This window comes from Balearica regulorum, chromosome 5, assembly GCF_011004875.1.
Source record: "Balearica regulorum gibbericeps isolate bBalReg1 chromosome 5, bBalReg1.pri, whole genome shotgun sequence".
Classification (NCBI taxonomy): Eukaryota; Metazoa; Chordata; class Aves; order Gruiformes; family Gruidae; genus Balearica; species Balearica regulorum.
Window position 1 is genome coordinate 42276753 of NC_046188.1, and position 24908 is coordinate 42301660.

A 24908-nucleotide genomic window follows, 5' to 3' on the forward strand; every position below is an offset into this window, starting at 1 on the left:
CACCATTTCAGGACAAGGGCTATATAGCCAAGCTCACTGAACAGATTAGTGCAGACTCCCTGAATTGGGTGTGGTTTGGGTTTTTGTTGTTGTTGTTGTTTTACCAGCAGTATGGAACAACTGAACTCTCTGAGCATATGCTGAATCCCTCAGGGACAGGTGAGCCACTCTATCTTCCCAACGGAGGACAGGGACCTGAACCTTCCTCTGCTGTTCTGTGGAAAAGTAAATAAAATCTTTTCCTTATTTAAAGGTAAAATGAAAACAAAGATCTCAGTTCTGTGAACACCTTAAACACATGCGACTACCCTCAGGCAAGCACTGACAAACAGGTAACAGTAAGGTGCACAGGAATTTGCAGAATTTAGTCCTAAGTGAAGCAATTACAATAATTAAAAACACCAATCACATCTAAACTAATAAGCATGGGGGTGGGAATAAGAAAAACCTTTTCTTCAGGGGAAAAAAAAAAATCCGTCAGTTTTAATAATCCTAGCATGTTACCTGAAACTCTAGTGAGTTTAAGAACAAAAGTACACTGAAGTGTAACAGAAGTCAACAGTGTCCCTAAGGAAGTTCATTTTTCCATCAGCAATAGAGTGGAAGAGTAGTTTCCTGCCTGAGTTGGTAAATTTTCATGGAAATTCTGCTAGACTATAGTAAATAATGACCCTTAAATCCTTTTTCCAGGAAAATTTCAGCAGTTTCTTTATCCAAGATCCTGTTGTCTTTTTTTTGTGCACTAGCACAAAGCCTACGCAAGCCTACAGAGAGCTATTATGACAGAAACAAAAGGATAGTGAGAAATTTCTTTGTAATCTTTTTTCTTTTCCTAAAAGGATTTAAGAAAGAGTACTTAATTGTCAGTCATCATAATCTACTGTTCTCTTAAAGTCTTTACATCATTTAGGCTAAATTCTGCCACTCTGGGACATGGGGGCTGAAATCTGATCTGTAATGCTGGTTGCCACTGCCTACTCAGTGTCTCACTAACTCCTAGAAGGAACAAGGTTCCTCCACAGGGACTTGCAAGGAGTGCAGAAAACTATAATTATCAAAAAGTTACTACATGTGTTTCAAAATAATTCTGTAAGAGCCATGTGCCCGAAACACAAAAGCACTGAGCAATACCTTGCCTGACAATCTCAGCCAACGCAGTGCAAATGAGCAAGCATGTGAGAAGGTGATGGGTGTTGGCCTCGTTAGGGACACAGTAACCGTAACAATAGTGACTGGAAAAGTAACACCTGGGAACCCGTCAGAGCATTAGCTGGAACTGCTTTCTACGAGCCGGCCCTAATCTAACACTAAGCATTACTAAGCTGGGTATCAGTTATGACTTATCCATGCACAGTATTAGTCATTCTCCAGTGGCTCACCTTTCTGCTATGATTTTTTTTTCCCTTCTCTTCCTTCTTTCTTCCTAGGTCACACACTAGCAGCCGTAGTACTCAGTGATACAACAAATCCTCATGGGGTCCGTAAGATTACTCACGGAGCTGTTGCAAGTATCAGTGTGAGCAGGTGGTAGGGTCTAGTCCTGCAAATAGCTCTCTTAATATTTGTTCCTTCTAAACTCTATGTTTTACAGTTTTATTATTGTTTCAGTTTTACTTTTTATAGTATGTACATTTACTTAACTCAATAAAATGTTTTTAAAACATTGTGAGTTAATTTTATGTACAAAGTCCTTGACTGTTTTGTTTACCTTAGTTTATTAAAACTGAAATAAATCAGCTGGAAAGCTAGTTTGTTTTCTTAATTCTTTATGCCTTTTTACTCAGTTATTTAATTAAATTCAGAAAATGAAATTAACATATTCAGCTTTGTTCTCCATTTTCAGTATTGTTTGTCGCTTTATTTGAATTGGTTTTGACCTGACATATGGGACTTGCTCAAAGAGCTTCAATGTAGGTCCAAAACTACTAACCGTATTATTTTAATGAACTAAGCCTAGCCTGAACCAAACTTTGCTTTCATCTGTCTCAATGCAGCTACTACCTGCCATTACCATAAAAAGCTGCCATAAGAAATTATTTTGAGCGGATCACAACCGAGACAATTACTAGCCTAATTTAATTACCCTGTAATTAGATATGCTTCTCTCTCTGTGTAACTGTAATCAGTAACTACAGTACTATAATTACAACCTATTAAAAAAAAATAAAATCACAAACACTTCAACAAAGAATCTACTGCTTTGTCAAAGTCACAATATTCTACCAAGACAAGTTGTTGTCAGCGTAATTTTCACCAAACCAATGAGTTTTGCATGGGTGCAGCTTCACAGCAGCCAGCTTCAAAGGTTATTAGGGATTTCATTTTTTTCAAGGGAGTGCAGCTCTGGGACAACCAACCATATGGTTTCATCTCATGGAGAGATCTGGGGATTTGAGTGATGTTATATAAGAAAAAAATTAAAATATAGTGAGAGTTGCTGAGCAACATGGTATCTTTCCGGTTACAGTCACAGAATTTGCCTACTGAGAATTCTGGTTTTGAGTTCTTTCAATTTGAGACAGTGTAATTGTCTTTGCAGACCCGAAAGAGGCAGGCAGTTGACTTGGTCAGATCCAGATCCTGGAGCAGCATTTTTATACCCAAAATAAGCAAATGATAATTATTTTTGTTTTTTCTTCTGATATTATATACAGAAACATATATACACACATACATGCACACTTTTAAAATATCTAAACTGGCTAGTAAAAGCTTTTTATTGCAGTTGATCAAAATTCCATGATTTTTTTTAATTGTCCAGACTGTAACAACTCTGAGGTTTAGGATCATTTGGTATTTGAAGAAACTTAGACAATCTAACAGGGCATTGTACTACAATGGAGAAAGTGAGGCATACATGTCATTTTTCCTGTATTTGTTGGGAGAAAGATAACTTATAATATGCACAAAGGCTCTGTGTAGGGAAGCAAGGTACAAGATTTGCCCATAGCTAAAACAAAAATTACCCAAAATAACAAAAAAAACCCCCTGAATTTGTCTTATAAGGCACTTGGTTTATACTTTCAGCAGCCGGTTTCTGTGCTTTTGTCCCTTATTAAAGGTTTCTGGAATCCTCAAACTTAAGGAGATTCTTGCTGCCAAGTCTACTACCCACTTGACTGAATCAGACATGAATCACAAATTGAGACAAAGATCTCTACGGGTGGGAGGTGAAAGAGCAAGTCAACAAGAAGAATGCTCCCCAAGCAAGCTCCAACAGGAGTATGAGAGCAAACACACAAACCTTTATAACTAAGTTTCTGAATGCAACACTTGATTCAGCTCCCAAGACGGGATGAGGCTCTTACAGCAACTGACTTACCCCTGTTATTACCACATTTCTTCATCTCTTGTCACTGGGCACTAAACAGGTTCCTGATGCACACAAACACCAGTCTGCACAGTAGTGATTGTTCATTGCTAGACAAAAAGGTATTTATGATCAGAATTGAAATGCTGCTCTATGATAACTTACATCAATGGATAGCCCAGCCCAGAGTCTGGAGATTTGAGCACCTGCTTTAAGAAGTCTGTACCTTGACCTGATACGCAACAGCATCATTCTTCAGACTGTCTAAGGTACTATGCCAACCAACATCAACTGATAATTCATCCAAATCACTGCAACTAGCCTTCCGCCAAGGCAGCTGTGTTACTTCAAATGTTGTCAGCTGTCACTCAAGGAATACAAACAGTGCAACCGTGTCCCTGATCAAGGAAATCACTGAGCAATCTCCACATGCCGGATGCCTTGGGAGCCTTGACCATCCTTCTATCTGCTTCAGTCCCCAAGGGAACTAACACTCGCTGCTTTGTCACACAGTTGACTTTCCTATGGTGTATAAGAGCCAGCTGGAGCTGTAAGACTGATGATCAACAGCAAGGGAAAACACATGCTCCTGAAGAACAACAGCAGTTTGCATGCTACATGAGCAACTTCCTGATCAGCACCTCTCATCAGACTGCCAGGCAAACTGTGACTACACCTTCATCTCTCCCTCCCTCCTTCCCTCCCTTTCACCATCCTTTCAGCCTCTAAAGCTTTGAGAAGAAAGGGCCCTCAGCCTGTAAGCAGCCCTTGACGCTTCCGGATTTGCACTCAACCATGGGTGAGGGCCACAGCTGCTCAACCAGCGTTTGGCAGGTGTATCCTCTGACTGCAGCGTTTTCATTTCCTGTTTGTACCACACTCAAGATGGGCTGGGCTAAATCTTCAGAGTCATGAGAAACACTTAATGCAATAAGCAGAAACAACGCTGCAAGACAGAAGCCTCAGGTTCCTGTGTTTTCTCCTCTGTCATGCCTCTCCATGCGGTGAAATGCATACATCGTTTGGCTCACTACCCTCTAGGATACTTGGTAAGCTTACTGGATATTCGCTATGTCTGGACTAAAGGAAGAAGTGAAGGAAAGAGAAGCAGATGGTCAGTATTGGACTGAATTAGTAGCAGCACAAAATCCAATGTCCCACTCCACAGCTGGATCCTTGCAATTCCAGTAGCAGTCCCTCTCCAAATCAGAGGAAAATGAAATGCGAAGAAGTGAAAGCATTGCTTGCCCTTCTGCAAACAGCATCAAGAGCTGCAGTCTGCTGACTATTCTGTAGGAATCAACGTCGACATTTTGTTTGTGAACATGATCAAGTGAAATATCTACAACTTTTATGTCATTCCCAGCCAAAAGCCAAAATAGTCGAGGAATTAGATGGCTTTAAAAGCTGCACTGTCACGAAGGTTTCCTTCACTTTTCTCACAGCGATGTTGAAAAAGCCAATACTGTTGACTGAAAGACAAATTTTATTAAGAATAAACATTTTCTGGTTTAAGGGATATTGAAATGTCTACCTTTGATAGCAGGCATTAAACATAGCCATTATCTCTACCTTCGCAGCTTGTGCTCTGCTCTGAAGGATACTGGTTCTCTAACAGGATGGAGCTCTGCCACCTGTCCCTACTGAACTCAGGAAAACTGAACCAAAAAGGTTCTGCCCCTACCAGGGTTTTACCAGAACATCAGTCTTGCTGGAAATTGAAATGTTATTATCCAAGAACTAAATGGAAAGTTCCTCACTATAGGAAAGTTGACTCACTTTCAGAGCCCAGACGTCTGAGATTTATCCAGGCTGTCCATCACCCAGAACAATTTTGTGGTGAATCAAACATCACTTTAGCAGATGGTGTGGCAGAAGGAAAGAAATCTTTCTTAACCTCCAAAACAACTGCAGTTTAAGTCTTCAGCAATGCCACAGTTTGACAATTTGAGAATTCTCTGCCCATCTTCCATTTATCCTCTGCTTGTCATGGGTCACTGATTGACATCACCAGTCATGAGAAAGGGACATCTAGAAAGACACATCTTTAGATGCAAAAATGAGCCTAACATCATACTAGGTAAGACACAGAATTACCAGTTCCAAACAGGATGAATATTGAGGAATATTTAAAATGTAAACACATCCACACTTCTCTATACATAGCCCAATAAATAGGTTCAGCCTAAAACACAAGCACAATTTGTTAAGGCACAGATGTGTCATTTGTGAACTATGTATGACCTCAAATCCAAATGTACTACAAGAAGTGCCAATCCATTTAAATCAGGTGTGGTTTCTGCATAACATCAAGAGAGGCTGTGTTCTGGCAACAAGCCAGGAAATAACTTCAAGAAGCTAATCTGCCCTGAGTCAACTCCAGGCACTTGGGAAGGAAGCTGAGCATGCGCTTCATCTTATTTGCTAAGGTGGTACAGACTGTTACCTAGACACACAGCTGTATCCTGCCTGCCCAGCAGTTCAGGGCTAGGCTCACCACCAGTTTAACACCCCAGTGACTCAGTGGCTGCTGGAGAATCTCCGGTCTGAACAGATAAAGAGAAATGAAGGAAAATTTAACGCTTATCCTTTATTACACTTCCCCATTCACCACAAACCACTACCATCAGACAGAAATTGCAAAATTGTCTTCTATTAACCGGTCACACACTCCCCTCTTTGTATCCCTAGCAGTTTGGGTTAGTGAACACATGTTGAAAGCTTACAATGCTTTCAAGGTATCCTCGTGTAAGGGCCCCAGAAGCCGTATCCCGTATAAAACTCTGAGATTCTGCCTGAAAGGAATGTAATATTGTAACAGTGGAAGACTATTGTGCTATAATTAATTTTTTCCTGTAGGAAAGGATAGGAAGCACAAGGATAGAGTTACGGTTGCTGTAAGAACCTACTGTTTATCTGTGATGATCATGCTCTGTTTTGGTCAGTATTCCATGAAAGTTTTGACAAACTGGAGGAAAGTTCAGGAATGAATAACAAACATTACACTGCTGAGGCTGAAAGAATTGTGTTTATCCTGAGAGGACCAAGCATGGCAACTGTCTTCTAGTACACAACAAGTTTTCATAACTATAAGAGCAGTCAATTGTTCTCTGTGTCCACTGGGAAGGACAAGAACAACTGGCTTTAATTTGAAACAAAACCAAAACATTCAAGTGAGATATCAGAAAAGGGCTTTCCAGGGGTATCAGTGAGTTTTCAAACAGGCTTGACAAATGTCTGTAAAATCATGGTCTAGCTCAGTCACAGGAGACACCTGCCACCAAGATAAAACTGGGCTGATTCCAGCGTCAATGAGTTGCAATACTTTTAAAGGAGTTCTCATCACAAGCACCAAGGTAGTTCATCATCAATGGTCTAAAGATACCTATGTCCTGCATGACAGTGAAGAAAGTTACATGATCCCTTTCTGTGCTTTATTTCCACTTCCTAAAAAGTATTAAAACATTCATTTAAAAAAATAAGTCACTCACACCAACACTTGTCTGCAAATTATTGTACTCATGCACATGCATATGCACACACATATAAAGAGATCACTGACAGGTTTTATTTTTAAAATGTGCTTACATAACTTTTTTCTCTCCTACCATGATAATTCAGCTTCTAATATCCTAAAATTTTGGATACTCATTTGCAAAAGATCTGAGCAAACTCCACTGCCTCAGTATGGGACCTTAGTCCAGACACATGCCCTTTCTCTGTTCCAGTTCCCACATCTACAGGCTGCAAGAGCTCCACTTCAGAACCCTGTTGAACTATTTAAGTAATTAATGCTTATAAACTAAACTAGAGGCATTCAAATAAGGCATTCAAGTACTGAAATAAGCAGCAGTATAGTGTTAAGTGAAAAGGATTATTAGAGTCTAAAAATATGCCATGTAAAAAACAGATCAGACATACACTGGTAACAGTTTGCCATCTGCTCTTCTAATCCATCACAAGGCAAAGTCCAGTACTCCATCTCTCCTCCCCTCCTTTGTCTCCTCCAAACTCGTACCTCCGTGTTCCTCTAAAGAAGCAAAAGCAGTTACTGCTTCACCTATCATGTACGCCACTGTTCAAATATGGCCCACCCTTTGCAATGGAATGCAAGTGTCAACATGCGATAGGCACTGTTATTTAGCGGGGTGTGGTATTTACCTAGGGGAAAGCCACATCCTTCAGCAACCACTTTAATAACTCTGAGTTTTAACGTAGTAACTGTGAGATTATTCCAAACCACTGTGTTGAAAGGATTTTTTTAAAAAACCCACCACCAAACAAAAACCCCCAACCAAACTAAAAAGCCTCAATAACATCAACACACACACACACACACACTCACTCCTATTTGGATTAGCATCAGAACATAACAAGTGAGGCCAGTGTCCCAGGCAGGATGGGAGCCCATAAATGGAACGTAGCAATGATGGAGAAACCCAGAATTAAATGGAAGTGGAGACCCTTCACCTTCCCCCATAGGAGTGAGAGGGCCTTCTGAGTCATGAGGTAGTTGTTTGCTTTTGGAGCAAACCTAAGATTAGAGAAACTCTTCCTGCCCCAAGTCAGCACTAGGAACTATGTAAGGAATCTGGAGAAAAGATGACTTCTCCCTTGAGCAAAACTACAGGATCAAAAGAGAATTTCTGTTAAGAGAATAACACTAGAAAGGCGAGTTGAATTCCTTCTCCATATCACAAGCAGGTAGTCCCAGTAGAGAAGGGATTATTTAAGATTTTAATTTCCATAATGTAGCCTTAAGAAAGGGACTCAAATTCAGACCTTACATAAGCAGGAGTGACTCAATGAAAGACTGAAACTGAAACAAGGCATCTGCCTTCTTGAAGAGTTGTAGGCAATTGAACAATAGTGAATGTGTTGTGGAGAGTGTGTTTCCTCTGCCCTGAAGGTAAACAAATGTGTTTACAGTCAAGATCCTGGAGATCCCACCTTTTTAGAAGCACAAATATCAATTGCTAATTATTAAGATGCAAACCCACATAAAAATAAAACAAAAATAAATGGGATGTAGTTTATACAAAACCATTTATCTACCACAACTTCTATCTCATAGTAACAGAGACCAAAAAACTCCATAAAACTTTAAAAAATTTCATACTATTGGTTACTAGCAACAGAACTGCAAGCCACACTCCTATATCTTGCACAACCACCTACACCAGTGTCCTGAAATACGGAGCAAGCAACAGCTTCTATGCCAGATTGGACATAGGTAGCAGAACCCAAGTGTGACCAACATCACTACACCAGGGCTCAGCAGACAGAGACAAGACAGACATTGGAAATGTCATTTGCAGGTAGTTTATGGCTTACACTGCATACAGGGGAACAAGCCATGCAGAGAAGTTACTTCACAAGCCAAGACTCATTTTTGCTGCCCTGTCTGTTCTTCTTCTTGAAGAATGCAACATAAAAAAAAAATTGGCATCTTGGCTACATTCATCCTATAGCCATCCCCTGTCCCAGACAGGATTGCCACCTGTACAATGAAAGGACTGAAAAGGCAGACAGGTATCAAGACACAGCTATGGCAATGGGAGAGATTTCTAGAGATAATGCAGAAAATCCCAATGGATGAACAGAGATGGAAAAAAGATCATTAGTTTTCTGTCACTACAGTGAGTCCTACTGCTGGAAAAAAGAGTTGGAGACTGATGGCGTAGCAATTAGCAAGTGCCCGGCTATTAGATAGCACAGGACTTCCTCCCTCCCAGGTCTCATTGCTGAAGGCAGTCAGTCCCTTATTATTTTTCATCTTGCTATAAACTTTGGGAAAACAAGTTATGAAACTCTTACAGGGGCCTGATTAGTGCCCAAATCCATGCAGATCATTAGGCCAGAGAGAACTGCAGACTCACTTCTTCCTAACATATTTAAAATATGGCTTCTTTTTTTTTTTCTACTGAATGCCTTTGGTATTCATGGTGGCATCATGAGCAAGTGATAGGCAAAAGCACCTGGAAGTCAGGAATGTCCACTTTAAAATCCTCTTGTAGGATTTTCAATAGAATGGCAGGATCTGCCCTGAAATTAGTACCTTTGGATTTAATTGCTTTCTCCTTCTGTGTTAGTACAAAGAAGGCAAAAAAGTTCCTTATCTAAATTCCACAGAGCAAGACAATACAAACTGTATCCAATTATCAGCCCGAAATTCTGACACTCAGCATTTTGCACCATGAAAAGTGAAAGCTGGAGCGTAGGAAGGTTTCCTAGTTTCTTCAGATTACATTCTCCTCTGAACAAAGCTGACCCTTTGTGGAACCGGCGCCACTGTTCCTACAGAACACGCATGGGTGGGAACGGCCGAGGAAGGAGCCCACAGCAAGCAGAGCTTATCGTGATTAGAACATTCAGGTCAAGTGCACTTAGCCAACAACCCACTCAAACCCCACAAAAGATAACAAACAGCCAATCTGCACGCACAAACACTGTTCACATAGATTTTTATCCTTTCTATCACTGCATCACACAAGCACACAGCGATGGAGAAAAATAGAGAGGCCACCTTTTAAGACTTGCTCTAGCTCTGCCTCTTTCAGAAGATCTGGGTCTCAAACCCCCGATTTCCTGTACAGCCACTAAAGCACCAATGCACAAGAAGTCTTTCTGCTTCTGTGTGTCTCATTCTCCTGAGAACTGCTCTAAGTTACTCACCTCAAGGAAGGGCAAAATCTGTTTGCTTCAGACTGAATAATTCCAACAAAACTTCAGCTGTTTCCGAGGCTAGAAAAAGATACATGTTGATCCCATTACAAAATTTCTGATGAATCCTCTGTAAAGCTTTTTAACCTTGAATTTTGAGGAAGGAGCCTGAAATTTGGCAAGAGGAATGTTTTAAAAACAGGAGCAGGCCTCAGGAAGAGCAGAAGTCAACCTGACCAAATTTGGCAAATTTTAAGAACCTCAGGTTCATTTGCAGTAGATACTCGTTAGTCTTTAGACGTTACCTTCTGGGGAGATGGCTGGGCACAGCACACACGAGGGACTGATGGAGGTCAGCTATGAAGGGAGTGTGGAGCCAACCCACTTTTCAGACACAGGCGAGCTTGAGAAGGCTCAGCTCCACACTATGCAGCTGTGACTGAAACTGAGCACTCAAAAGTCTGAAGCGTTCAGAACTGAAGTTTTCTGTGCAATCTTAAGTTATCCTCTTTATGTCAATGCTTACCCTTTTCTGCAGAGCTTATGATATAGTCTTTAATTATATAATAACATATTGTAGTTCCTATTCATTCGGTGTAAACAAACAATTCTCAAGGCTATAAAAATCAGCTTTTTTTTCAATTTTGTTTTCATTGGCTTTTCCATTTTTACTTCACTTACTGGAAATCTACTGTAAACATAGTTACTCAGTTTTGTGTGGTAGTTTTAAGACAGCCATCACCGCAGTAGTAGAGTGCCTTCCAAACTTTAATAAATTTATTTTCACAATCTCTGTTACGCAAACTGTTTTATTCATATCTTATAGGGAAAATACTCAAGATATGTTAATATGAAAATTAACCACTAATTTGGAAAGCCCAATCTGAGGTGTCAACTTTTGCTTTTCCTAATACCTAGTGTTATACAGTACTGTAGAACAGTGTTGTCAAACAGCTCCCTGCAGCTTCAGTTACAGGTACGAACGTTCAACATTTCTGCTAGTAAGACCCATATTCTCAAGTCCGTCAGTAGGGGAATGAGAAAAATACAGTCAGTGGCCATGGTGAAAGCTTGCATAAAGAACTTGCCTAGTGTCTCCTAGGCACACCGTGAAAGGCAAGCAGTTCTCCACATCAGCATTCAGCAGTGTTAAATTGGGAAGTCAGTCTTTCTCGTCCTGCGATCTGCCTGATTTGTTGCATACCTATCTATGAAGAAACAGAGGTCCTGCAACACGTGGCATCAGTCACTATGGAACTGTAACTTGTCCTTTGAGTTAATCAAAAATAAAACAGCTGCTTATTAGTTGATAGTCATGCATTCTGTGCATCAAGTACTATGCCTGCTCGTAATTAAAGACCGCAGAATATTAACATACCCGCACTGCAGTCACTTTAGTTCTTTTATTTCTTGTATTTTCAATGCTTGACTGAATGATGATTTCTTAATATAGTTTTCACATTTTTCTGATGTGGGGTTGGGGGTTTTTTGGAGAATGTATTTTCCTTGTTTTTTAAAGCAATAGTCTGCTTGCTCATTAAGTTTTGATCTTCTGTCTAGTCTTCACATCACATTTCCAATAACATTCCCAACCAGTCTCAGTCAGTCCCCTTCTATTTGCCTGTATGTATCCTGTACCTATCACAACCCTCTTACCTCCCTTGTCTCCAAAGTTTTGCTCTTGACTAGCCTGCATTAGAATCCTGCTGCTTCCTGTTGCAGTGTGTCTGCCTATAAGAGTGGTTATTTGAAAGCACAACAGAAGACCACTACCTATGCTGCATGCTCAGGGGATCTTTGAAGATTTCAGCAGACGTGGCAATTTCAGAGCATCTGAACATGCCCCAGTAGCGGAAGGCGCTGACACATGGCAATGGTGTTTCGTCCTCCCTTCCTTTACAAACCGTGTGCTGCACAGTGCACTAGAGCTGTCTGGCCCATTTGACATGTCCATGCTAAAGAAGGCACTCAAAGGAGTGCTGTACTTGGAGAGGCTCTTCAGGCCCAGTGGGAGATGGCCCTCTTGTATCCAGCAAACCTCGGTCGCAGCTGCCTCATGCAGAGCTGAATCTCCCCAAGCTCACCTGTGTCTGAAGAGTGTGTTGGCTCAACACACCCTTCACAGCTGAGCTCCATCAATCCCCGCTGTGCACTACATACAGACTTTAAGGAGCACCAGCACCTCAAAGGTGAGAAGTAGAAACTTACATTAGGTTCACCACTCCACCATAGGAAGCAAAGAAAGTAGAGCACAGAAATGACATGCTGTCCACAGCGAACATCACTAAGAAGAACCACTGCAGTGTTCTCAGCTTTATGGAGGTGCTTGAAAAAGCTGAGACAAAAAGCAAGCTGTGTTCTCTGTAGCAGCTCAGAGTAGTGAAGACTGCTATAGCTAAGACTGGATCATTTTATGTCAGGATGTGGTAGAGACCACGGGATAGAATCAGTTACATTGACAGTGAACGATGATTTCCTACCATGACTGGAAAACAAATGCATTCTCTTTCTATGCAGTGTTCAATGTAATTTACCAAGAGATATTACCCTTATCATATGAAAGTTGTATGAAGACTACAGCAATTTGCATTCTCCTTAGATATATCACAAGTGAACTGTGCCATTGCCACACAATTCTGCGACATCCCAGCTTCCTGTTGAACAGGTAATCATTTGGTGGACTGATAAATCATACACATTTCAGTGCCAATTACACGCAGTCATAACATGTATCTATACCAATTCTTTATCACCTGTAACCACATCTCTATTACCAACATGGCTCAGGTATGGATGAGGTCAGAAGGCTGATGAAGAACAGCAGATTGAAGTTGAATGTGAGTAAAATAAAGGTGATATCCATGGGCTGGAGTAAACAGTTTAAAGAGTTTGCATTCACTGTGCCACCTTACTTGTGCCACTGTAGATAAGGAGTGTTCCTGGATTCTGGGTTAATGCCAAGCTCCCACAAAGCAGTGTCTGTGTCATGTTTGCTATATTCTCCAACTGGCTTGGAGATTCTGTCCCAAGCTCTAAATCTGGATCGTGCCAGGTCTATGATACTGCTTCAAATGAGCTGCCAATTGGTCTTTGGCTAACTTCTCCCTGAGCTTGCCAAGGAATAGAAGGTTTGGTAACAGGCAATAGTAGCCAGGTGTGAAGGGTTCAGGGTAGGTTTCTATAGCATCAGTCTCACTCTTACATCCTTTGGAATGGAAAGGAAAATTTCATCCCCTGTGGGAAGCTCAGCATTTATCAATACAAAAACCTACCCAAATGCTGCTGGCTATGTTACCCAGAAAGCATTCTCCGTTACTGACAGGAATGAATCAGTTAAGCACTGGAAACAATATACCAATGTGTTTGCTAGTGTGACACCAGATGAAAAGATAGCCTCTCCCCCTTCCCTCTGCTTTCACTCAGAATGAGCTGATGGAGACTAACACCAGTTTGGGGGTTTTTTAATGATCTTTTTCCCCAGGTATGCTATGGACAGACAATGCCATCTTGCCCAACTTGTGAGCTTTTTCAAGGAAGCTCTGTTGGTAAAGCAGATTGAGAAGAGCACTTAAAAATGCAATCTAAACCTACGCTATGCAAGATCCAAATTAACATGGACTGACAAGCCAATTCTTTCTGCCTCAGCCCCCTTTCTCTGCAAAAACTACACTGACAGAAAAGGTAGAAGACAGACAGACAGTGACTCTACTAATGCTGTATATAAGACAAAATCACTTTTTCCTTCCCAGATGTGCAAGGATATTACCTTTTCTGACATCCCATTTTATAAATAATCACCACAAAATGCTGTATGAAGATCCTTAGTTCTTCTCTCAGTCCCTGATAAACAAAACAGCTATCTACCACATAAATACAATATGCATTCTCAGCTTCCAGAAATATTAGCTGTATTAAATTGCATCATATTGTGAGCATTTAATCAAACTGATTCACTTTAACTAAATACCTAATCCAATAGATCTGTAAGAAAAAAATTATAATAGAGCTCTTAGAATTTTAAACTGTACACCCAAGCAACAAGATGTCTTTTAACATATGAAAAGTGAAAACTGTCATATCAGAGGGAAGTTGATTCAAAAGAGAAGAATCTTGTAAACTCTAAGTCATAATGCCAGATATACGCAGGATCAGAAACTCTTAACTGATAAGACATTTAATTCCCTGTCTCTCAACTGATTTGATAAGAGCTAACTCATTTCCTACTAGACAAGAATCCACATTACTAATAAACAGTCACCACTAGAACTGATACTGCTGATGTTTCAATATGCTCCACCACTTGAGCGTACAGTGGAGAAGAAACCATCCTCACACTGAGAGAAGGCTCCCAGTTCAGAGTTTTGGCCCAATAACTGTGCAACGTGGAAATGTGGAACATAATCTACTGCTGTTCACCTCATATTTGTTCAGTATACAATAGAGAGATTTCAGTATACAGGACTGTTGTTATAAATCGGCTTTTTTTTTTTTTTAGAACTATGAAATGTATTCCATTAAAAGTAGTTGTTCCATGAGCAGCAAACTAATGAAGCCTGGTTTCTATTTGACTGCTATCTACCGCCCTGCACCCTTATCAGAATAACTACAACTTGTCACTGTCCTCTATAAAGCTTGTGCCAAAACCCCTCCAATCCCTCTCACATTTCCGCATCCCCACAATTTCCTCACCTTCTTCTCCTGTCCCTCAACCAGTGCATTCCACATTCCCTAACCTCACCAGCCCACAGCACTGTATGTTCCCTCCCATACTTTCTCCTAATTACCCTCAGGACAAGAGACACTACCTGCTGTGGCTGGCTCAAGCATGTAAGCACTGATCGACTAGTCAGTACGCACATGCCAATTTGCTAGTTAACAAGTGAAACAGAAGACAACCGTTGAACTTGCACCTTCTCTGCCTGAGAAGAAAAGGCATGCACTTATTTTGGTTTCCCCGCCTCCACCCAGAGGCTGATCTTTGTGGAACTTTAAAGAGCTCTTGAAGAAACTTTGAAATGTCTATCCCACTGCCAAATTTGGCTGAAATTACTGAAGTTGTTAAAATGGAATTGATAGAATGATTACACAAGCTTTCTTTCCTTTGGAAAGTAGGCTAAAAACCCATTAACAGTCTTACGTATGTCATCCCCTTGCTCCCATTCTTCATTTAAAAATAACAATTCTATTCTACTGCATTAGCTTATGTAACCCACCCCTGAGCCAAAGTAGTTGAAACTTTTGGTCTGTATGTGTCCCCCTCTATATGTTTGTCCATTTTAAGGTGCTTGGTATCATGAAAAATAATGGTGAGAAGACCAGTGAAACCAAATAAGCTTCACTAACAGCTATCCCCCAAAGTTTCTGGACTGGTATCATTGCAAGCAAGAACTGAACTGCTTTTTCTCTAGCAAGCTGTCAGCTGTTCTCATGGTTACAGATCTAGGAATTTGGAATGACAGGTCACAGTTATGAGAACGAGTAGATTTATTTGGCATGTTTCTATCTAGTAAATAACATTCTCCTATAAAGAGGACAAGAGGCTGCTGTACATTATCATAGTGTTTATTCCCTGTGAAAACCACTTTTTAAAATCACTGTCCCAACAAAGAAGGTGCTAACCAGATTTACGTATTTCTTAAAATTGCTCACTCACAGAATGAAGACAAAAATATATAACTCTTGCACTCTCTCCATTACTATAAATGGACCACTGGTGCTTTCACTCCAAGATTCAAGTGTGTACATACACTTACCAGATGGCATGAAACAAGGGTAGAGGAGCACACTTCCCATTTAAATGCAAGGGAATGCAGGAATGTTAACTGTTGTCATAGGGTAAAATCTATTCTGTCAATTGGCTATTTAAAAAATAACCAATAATTTTTAACTTAACTGCCAAGATTTGTGAAGCTCCAGCTACGGTGTTATGCAAATTACATTAACACAGCTATGCGCAATTGGTTTTCACAGAACCACAAGTTCAGCTAACAGGATAGCAAAAGAACAGGCTTCTCTCACACTTCCAACTCTTCATTGCTGGAGGGGTCTTCCTTCAGGAAAGCCAGGGCAGTCTAGTTTCCAAAGCCTCTGTTAATTACTGCAAAATGAAACGCAGAACTTGTGCCAAGGAACTGGAACACCTACCCACTGAGCTTCTCAAAGGTGGGCCTGCGTCGATGTGAAGAGTGTTTTGTCCCTGCTGAGCCAGGCTGGAACTGTCTGTAATCGTCAGCCACCAGTCCCAAGGTATTCACTCCCCCCAACAAGGGCCCTAAGGCTCCAGGGACATGCCCACGTACTGCGCTTAATAAGAAACAAAAATTTAACGTTGTCATGATGTGCCAATTTATCCGACCCAGAATGCTCTGCGAAACAGTTAACTGAATCACTCATCCTCTCGGAGAACTCTCTGTTCGCCTCACAAGCTGCCAGGGAGAAACCATCCTCCAAGGGGCACAGTTGGGAACAGTGCTCCCGGGCTTACCATCCCAGGATTTAAGGCCCAATAACTCCAGAACAAGGGCTCCAGAGTTTCCAGTCTCTCACACGGGCCTGCACAGACAGCTTGAGAGCCCACAGTATTTCAAAGACCTAACTGAGTTTTGGTTTCCAGGTCAGTAGTAGAGAGGCCTCCAGCTGAGAGGCCTGGGAGGGCCTTCTTCAGCTTAGGTCTCAAGTTCCTGGGTCTGCAGATGGAAGCCTTGAAGCCCTGATAACAGGAATATTATCAGAACTTCTACTCCCACAGTTAAAGACCTGGGCAAGTTTCCAAGGTCCCTCTTGGCACTGGGGAGTCTAGTAGGCTTAACAGTCCAGCAGTGGTCTGAGCTTGCTCATAAGGTGCTAGGCTCCAAATTAATTTCTAACATTTCCAAAGTCTAAGGAAATTCCAATACAAGGGAAATTTTAAAATGTCACAATTTCCCATGAATTGGGGAACACCAAGTTTGGCCTGCTTCTGATTTCAGTTTCCTTCAGAAAAGTCTCTATCCTTTGTGTTCCACTCTGAGACCAAGCCTTCATCTATTAAAATACATACACTAAAAACAATAAATACAAGCAAACTGTGCCAATTTACCTCTAAATAGAATCTTCAAAATATAAAACCATTCCTCGAGTTATCCTAAAATTTCTAGCTATTTTCACATGTACGTGCCTGCCTTGAACCCAAAGCTTTCTGTTCTAAAACACTCTTATTCAACCTGCCTCAAGATTAATTAGTAGAAAGGACACATCCTGTAAAGCTGAACCCGCAGAGGTTCATAGCAGAAACTTCTACTTGGGCATGCTATGTACTCACTGCTTCCCTGAAAAAAGTGTCTGTAAAGACCAGACAGCTGAGCGTAGGGATTGCTAGTATCACAGCATTGTCCTGTAGCAAAAGACACCAAACACAAGAACAAGCCTGTCCTGGTCACCTGCAGATATCAACAAGCCCACAGTGCAGCTACCTGAGATGAAGGGCAGCGTGCCTGACCGCAAGGAAAACAGCAGATTCCCAGGATTCGAGCTCTCGGTGGGTAATGCAGCAAGGAAAGTAGGGATGAAGTACACGAGCATGCATTAAGCAGATAAAAGATTTGGCCCATTTAATTTATTAGGCAGCGTCATAACATTGATGATGCTTAGTTCTGCTGTTTTAGAGTCCTAGGTACCAGTCCCAGCTATGGTTTACCAACTTGCCACAGAAGTGACGAGATAAAGAACATCAGTCAGAACCCAGGCTCTGGGTGGGCAGTTTGCCCCATCTTCCCCTACACTGCAGGTATGGAAAAGTAACTCAGCCATTAAAAACACAAAGTATTTTCCATTTGAGTGAATTTACTTTACCCATGAGGTATTAAAAAAATGCTGCAGCCACACTAAACTTGGGGAACCTGCAAAAACTTTTTCCAAAAACTGAATTCTCATAATATTGAGGTTAATTTCCCATGCACCCAAATGAATAGGGCATTCTATCAGGGTTTAAAATACTTATAATACAGCTATTTTTAGTTTTTCTATAAATCATTGTTAAAGACCTTCACTTTTAAAATTTTCTTCTCCTGTCATTAAGAGGTGACTAAAGCCTTTTCCAATTTTGCAGTACCTACAAACTTCATATAATTTAAAAGAAAGTATTACCACTCACATCCACTTACGCTGTACGTTTTAGACACACGCATTATGACACGCACATATCTAAGGCATACCGTTCTAATGAATGATTTAAAGACTCAATATTGCATACAACACCAATGACTTCAGAGATGCAGAAGCAAAACCTTAAAGGCAGCATGACTTATTGCCTGAAGAATAGTTTTTGCTTCAACCTATATTCACAGACAAATTAACCAGATGTCACGATGCCATCTCAAAGTTCTCTGTATTGCTAAAGTGCTATCACTAAATTTTTGTTCCCTATTAACCACGCATACAGCCCACTGCAACAGCAGGGATATTGAGTCAAATGATCCAGTAAGCCCTTTTCCACCTTTAATTTCTATTCTTCTGCTACTTTCACAAAATCCCCACTAGCATAGCATGTATTTTAGAAAAGAAAGCCAAACAACAATACAGTAGTAATTGTTTCCCACACACCAGATTCTATCTCAGGATCAAAAGTACGGATTAAGTAGTATTATTATCAGTTTCTTGATAGGCAATATGACAAAGTACAAACCTTTTTTTTTTTTTTTTTTGAAAACCAGGCCACAAGTTGATGCAAACAAAACCAATATTGCGCACAGCATTTTAGCTCCTGTACTATGTGTCCTCTAAAGTAGTAAACCCACAATTACCATGAGAAAAGTCCAGCTGGAGGTATCACCTACAAGTTGCATTACTGCTTGCTTATACATTTTTTTCAAAACATATGTTCTGCTTGGAAACAATTCGGTGCCAATGAGCTGGCAGTAGAACAACAATTTAAGTTGTGGTCTCAATAAAGGTAGGAGGGGCAATTCACTAAAGCAACATATTTCAGTTACAAAGCCTCAAGAACCATATTATAAGGAGTCAGACAAATACGTATTAAAGAACATAAAATAGCAACTAACTATATGCCTTTAAAAGTGCACTTCATGGATGAAAGCTGCCAAATTACAGAGGGGATTTACTGAGAAGAATGTGTTACTGCCAGAATGGACAAAAGCATGCATTCTACCCATTCCAAGCTCCTCCCCATCTCCTGTCATGCTCACAGCAAGAAGCATCTCAAAAATTGACAACCACAGACTCCAGGATTGGAAGAGACAAAAAATACCTGCTGGTAAATGCCTGGAAAAATTTTATTTTGAAGATCTGATAAAGGAGATTGAAAAAAAAAAAAACCCACAAAAAAAACCCAAAACAAAAAAACCAACCCACTTATGATGAAAAAACGCTCCCCCCCCCATATTCTTGGGACATCAAGCACAATTTCACAGCGGAAAAGAAACAGCGCACACCTGGTCGGGTTTTAGAGGAGCCAACATGCAGCAGCGTTTATTCAAACAGGCGCAGCAACCTGTATAGCGTATCGCACTGCTGCTGGCCCCAAGACAGGAGTCTTCCGGAGTTTGCGTGGAGTTGGGTCACGGAAATCTCACTCCAAACGGGAGCGCCTGGTAACCTCGAGGCACCCGGGGGCACCCAGCAGACCCGCCTGGCCGTGCCCCGGACAGCGCCGGCCGCCAGCAGGAGGCGCCGGCCCGGGGAGGGGGACAGCGCGCCCCGGGCGAACCGCGTCGTCCCCCCCCTCCGCGTTCCCCTACCTGGTTGGTGTCCTCGCCGTGCTCCAGGTGCACGATGCCCTGGCTCCTGCCCTCCGTGTCGCTCAGCACGTCGTCCTCCGAGTCCTCCAGGAGGGACGAGGAGCCCGTGGAGGAGAGCGAGGAGGTGGAAAGCCTGCGGGACTGCAGGTGCAGCGAGCTGTCCGTCCTCAGCCAGCCGCTCTCCGGATGCAGCGGCTTCGCCTGGGGGCTGCCCTGCGCCTCCTCGCTCTCCTCGGCGGTGACGGTGAGCCGAGGGATGACGGGCGGCAGCACCCCGTTGGGGGGCCGGCAGCCCCTCTTGGCCGGGTCGGGCAGCTGCCGGGCGGCGGCGGCAGCGACGGCGGCGCAGCGAGCCTCGAAAAGGGAGCGGAGCTCCACCACGCTCAGCCGCTTGGCCAGGCTGAGGTCCGGGCTGCTGTGCAGCCCCGCGCGGGGCTCCATGGCGGGGTCAGCGCCGGGCGCCTGCCGGGCAGCGTCCCAGGGCCGACGGCCGGGGGCGTGCATGGGGGAGCGCCGCGCCGCCGCCGGGGAAACTTCTTTGTGGCTCAGTCTCCAGCCGCTGCTCGGAGCCCGGCGGCGAGGTTCATGTCCAGCCCGCCTTGCTTCCTTGGGCAGCTCTGACTCACCCGCGGCGACAGCCGGAGCCGGCTACCCTGCCCGCTGACCCGGCGCCAGGGCCATGGGGGCGCGCTGAGCCCGCCCGCTCGCTCGCTCGCTCCCCGCCGCCACCGCCCCGCTCCGCCTCGGCGCTGAGGGGAGGAGCGAGCCGCGCAGCGCCGCGGGGAGCCCCTGCCCGCCCCTTCCCCGCCGTCGCCTTCGCCGCCGCCGCCGCCTCCTCCTCCTCCTCCTCCTCCTCCCCCTCCCTTTTGGTTTCGCTTTCCCTGAGGTGGTCCCCGGGGAGCGGCGGGCGCCTCGGGGTGTCCCGGCGGGGCGCCTCCCGCCTTACCTCTGCGCACACCGCCGCCCGCTCCAACGGCCGCTGCTTCGCGCTCGCCGCGCCCCGCCGGGTAACGGCTCCCCGGGCACGGCGGCTGCGCAGCGCGGGCTCGTCCCGGCCGCCCGCGGTCCGGAGGGGCGGCCCGGCCCGGCCCGGCCGAGCCCTCTCCCAGCGACGGGGGCGGCTTTGACGCTCTCCCCGGATTTCGATCCCCTCAGGCCCGCCCCCGGCGGTTTGAGGTCCCTGTGTGTCCCCCGGTGGGCGCTGCCCCTCGGCGCACGCCCCGGGCCCCATGGCGCCGCCTGGCCTCGGTGCGATGGCTGCCATCGCGGGACCTCGGCATCCCCGCGGGACCTCGGAGGTGACTGAGTTGTCACCAACACGTAGGGACCGGGTCGTTGTGCGTGAGTGACCCATTTAGTGAGTCAGCCCCGCCAAACTGCGTGGTGCAACAGCTGATGGTGTGCCTTCCTCTCTGCGTGGGCCGTGCTCGGTGCCGCTGGAGCACAGGAGCTTCCCACAGACCGCGCTGGTCAGGTTTCACGTCTCGAGTGTAACATCCTCCGGCGGTTTGCGAACAGGCTGGCCTGCGTGTGACAGAGGCTGCAGGGCAGAGCTCTCCTCCTGGAAAGCCTGAATTTTCCATCAGTCAGCGCTTTGCCTACTGAGCTGTGCTTATTCAGGTTGCCTCAAGCCCCAGGTTGCTGAAATACCCCAGCCCCCTTTCCCGACTGAATGTCAGCAAATAAACCCCTCCACCCTGGTATTTCTTCCCTGCTTAACTCCCACTTTTTACCTAAAATGTAACCCGTGCTGGGCTGCAGCATGTGTTGTAATTGTAGCTATTAAGATCTTTGGAACAGGAAAGGCGTCCTACCGTAGTGTTACATCAGCTGAGATGATTAGTACAATTAATAATTTTGGAACCAAATGCTAAAGTCTTCAACTTAGTTTTTGCTCATTTATCTCATTGTTTCCTTGTACTCCCCCATCTGTCTCTCGCCATCTGTTGTCTCTTGCCTGGTACTCGAGCTGCAAGCTCCTTGCAACAGGGGCTGTGCTCCCTCGACACCTAATGCAACACAGCCCAGGCCGTGGCTGGGACTCCTGGGTCCTGTGATACTATAAATAATTTGTTAACCTGTCCTGATTCGTTTGGACTATTTGGTTGCGGTTGACTATGTAACAGCCTGATCTTGCAGGTAGTCTTTGGAAAAGTCTGTTTCAACAGGCACCACATGAGATGTCTTCTCCTGAGGCAACTGCCATGGCTGCTCACAAAGCCCACAGCTTGCAAATGCCCGGCAGCAGACAAGAAGGCAGCTGGGGAACTTCATAAGGAAAAATTCAAGCGTCTTCAAATGCTTTTTCTAGAATTAGGTGGTGCCTAGCCAGGAATTTGGACAATCTGAATTCTCAGCTTAAATGGCCAAGTCCTGTTGTGGATTTAGTTCTTTGCGTAGAAGCAGTTATGGGATCTGCCAAGGTGCATGTGGTGATAACAGCTACCCCCTAATTATGTAGAAACACTAGTAGTAAAGTGCCAGAGAAAATGGTTGGCAGTGTAGCTTTTCACCAACAGACAGAGAGAAAACCAGAAGTGTCTGTAGGTGTTTTTTCCTTCATGGTAGACTGGAACGGGTTTAAGTTCTTTCTGAAAGAAGATACAGAGTCGTTGCTTTTCTTGTTAACTTTGTACTTAGTTTCAAATTTTATAGTGCAGAAAGGCAGTCTCAAAGCACGAAGACTGATTAGGCCTAATACATACCTAAAGTCATAACAGTTTAATCAAAAGCATGATTAAACTGTTATGACTTTAGGTATGTATTAGGCCTAAAGTCATAACAGTTTAATCAAAAGCATGATTTTATAATTGATGGTTTTATAAGAAGACTCATAGTGATAAATTTATAGGTAGAGCAGAAAATGCAGAGGCCAGTTTTAAACGGGCATCCAAGATCGCACACACACAGGTTGGACCCATTTAACTAATTTAAATAGCTGTGGCAGCTTCTGTCTGTAGACAAGCAAGACAGAAAGAGAGTTTATTGACAGGAGAGAGGTTAAGTGTGAGCTTTCACATGCCAAACCAGAACCCTTCAGGGAGCCCTGCTGCATGCGAAAGGGCGTTTTGGTTTCCAGCCACTTTTAGCCGTTGCTCTGTCTGCTGATTCTGCAATTACAGGATTATGTGTGGTCTGTGATTAGGAAACCTTATTTAGGAAACCTTAACCTTAGCAAGAGTTCTGAGCCCACCAACTCGCCTCACAGAGGGCTAAGATTAGTTAACAGTTCAGTTATAAAATATAATTTTAAAGGTTTTAATTTCAACTAATGAAGATAGAAACAAAATACATACAATACATTTGATTTCAATAAATTAATACATGCATAAAAATAGAAAAATGTCATTTGAATAATATCGATTAGTGGTGATTAGTCAGATAAGATTGGATAGATTTAGTTGACTGCTTTTATAACATGACAGCTACTGATCTCCAAAGTTTGTGTAAGATTTAACTCAAAGTCTTTCAGCACTACCAGGAGAATAAAGAGACTCTTCAGTCAGTTGAGTATTGCCACGTTAGCTTGTAAGTGCACAACTGTTTCAACAAAAGGAGTGGTGCTGGCATCGTGGTGAAGTGGTAATGACTTGTACTTTCCACTTGTGAAATCCTTCATTCCTGACAGCAAAGGGCTGTCAGCATTCATTAATGACGCTTGGCAAGAGCCAGATCTGATAAGATACAGATATGCGTGTCCCTATTTTGCAGATGGGTAAACTGATGTACAGACAGTACATGAGTTGACTACAGACGCGTGGTGAATCAGGGGCAGAAACAGGCACCTCAGATTTGCTCTCTGCTACTGCAACCACTAGATCACAGATCACGTTCCCACCTGCAGGGGTAAAGAGTCGTGTTTATCGCAGTCATTCTGATTTGATCAGTATTACTTCTCACTGCAGGGGTTTCACATTTCACACACTCCTGCTACAAAAAGAACTTTCTGCCTTTATTTGTACTGGGGGGGGGGGGGGAAGACTATTTCATTCCCATGAAATCACTTTCTAAACATTGTTATCATTAGCATATTGCTTATTTTTACTTCCTTTCAGTTTGCATTCCCGTAGGGTTTCTAAGCTTTAACAATCCAAAGGCAAAGAAGATGGTATGGACACTTCTAACAGATATGAAGGATTTCATGTAGACAACAGTTTAAATATGATGTAGAGGGGAGCCTTGGGTTTAACGTGGCCTGCTTAGCACATACAAAATACTTCATTGCCCACATGAGACTTCTCAGAAGGCTTAGAGCGTGACAGCTGAGAAACACCACGTCCTTCAATTCCAACTGGAGCGTGACCTAAGAAGACCTGAAAAGTAATTGGGACTTGTGATTTGCATGTCTCAGGTGCAACAGATACAAGCAAGGTAACATTTATAAGTAGTTATAATATCTCTTTCAGGATATAACTGGGGGAGAAAAAAAAAGGTGGGTATGTTTTCCTGTAGGAAAGCCCTTTTTCAGGACTTGAAGAAAGGTACGCAGGCCTGAAAGCTGGTGGGGCCCAAGGGAAGATTCCCCCCCGTGGCTGAAATGAAGATCGCAGCTCCACCTGGAGAGCAAAAAAAGAAAAGCGACGGGTGGGCTGACTTCCCGTCAGGAGTGGTGGCTGTCAGGAGCAGCTCTGCGGAAAGGTGATGCTTCCCTGCATCCCGAGAAGGTGGGAGCAGAGCAGGTTCTGGGCTGGGCCAGCTGGCAGAGAAGCAGGGGCAGTGAGGGCAGGCAGCTGCATCGGCCAGTCTCCTACTACGAACGGGCCAGGGACCCTGGCTGGTTGTTGCAGTTGCTGTCTTTGCTGCTCGCTAGATTCAGTGAGCAGGTTAGCACATGTTACGGTTGCATTCTCTTTTTGTCATACAAACACAACCAGACCAAATTATCCATAGCTACCGCATGCAAGAGGAGAATGAGACTTCAAACCCGGGTTATATGATGTGAAAGCAATTGCTGCAATAAATGGGAGCTCTTTATTTTTCAGATTAATTTTTGTAGGCTACTTGCCAAATTCCTCTATGCAAGGCTTGGAGACTTGATATAAACTCTGGACATCTGCTCAATAAACACCCTATGAAAAAGGATTTAGGAATCTGCTTTTACATAAGAAGCAGTATAGCTGTAACTCAGGCAGCAATTTTTAAAATCATACTGTGGCTGGATTATTAAGATGTGCAGTGACAAAAACAATGCTTCAGCTGTC

General features: G+C 43.4%; 1 protein-coding gene across 2 annotated transcripts in view; it reads right to left on the reverse strand.

Moving 5' to 3' along the window:
* Positions 1 to 21011, reverse strand: part of ITPKA (inositol-trisphosphate 3-kinase A) — a 40506-nt gene extending 19495 nt beyond the window's left edge. The window contains exon 1 of one of the 2 annotated variants that reach the window (XM_075754453.1): positions 19708 to 20458. In XM_075754453.1, coding sequence (XP_075610568.1) covers positions 19708 to 20211 — 504 coding nt within the window. In that variant the 5' untranslated portion in view covers positions 20212 to 20458. Of the gene's footprint in view, positions 1 to 19707; positions 20459 to 20653 lie in introns of those variants that run through there. The other variant, XM_075754454.1, reaches the window with a different exon arrangement.
* Between the last annotated feature and the right edge of the window lie 3897 nt (positions 21012 to 24908).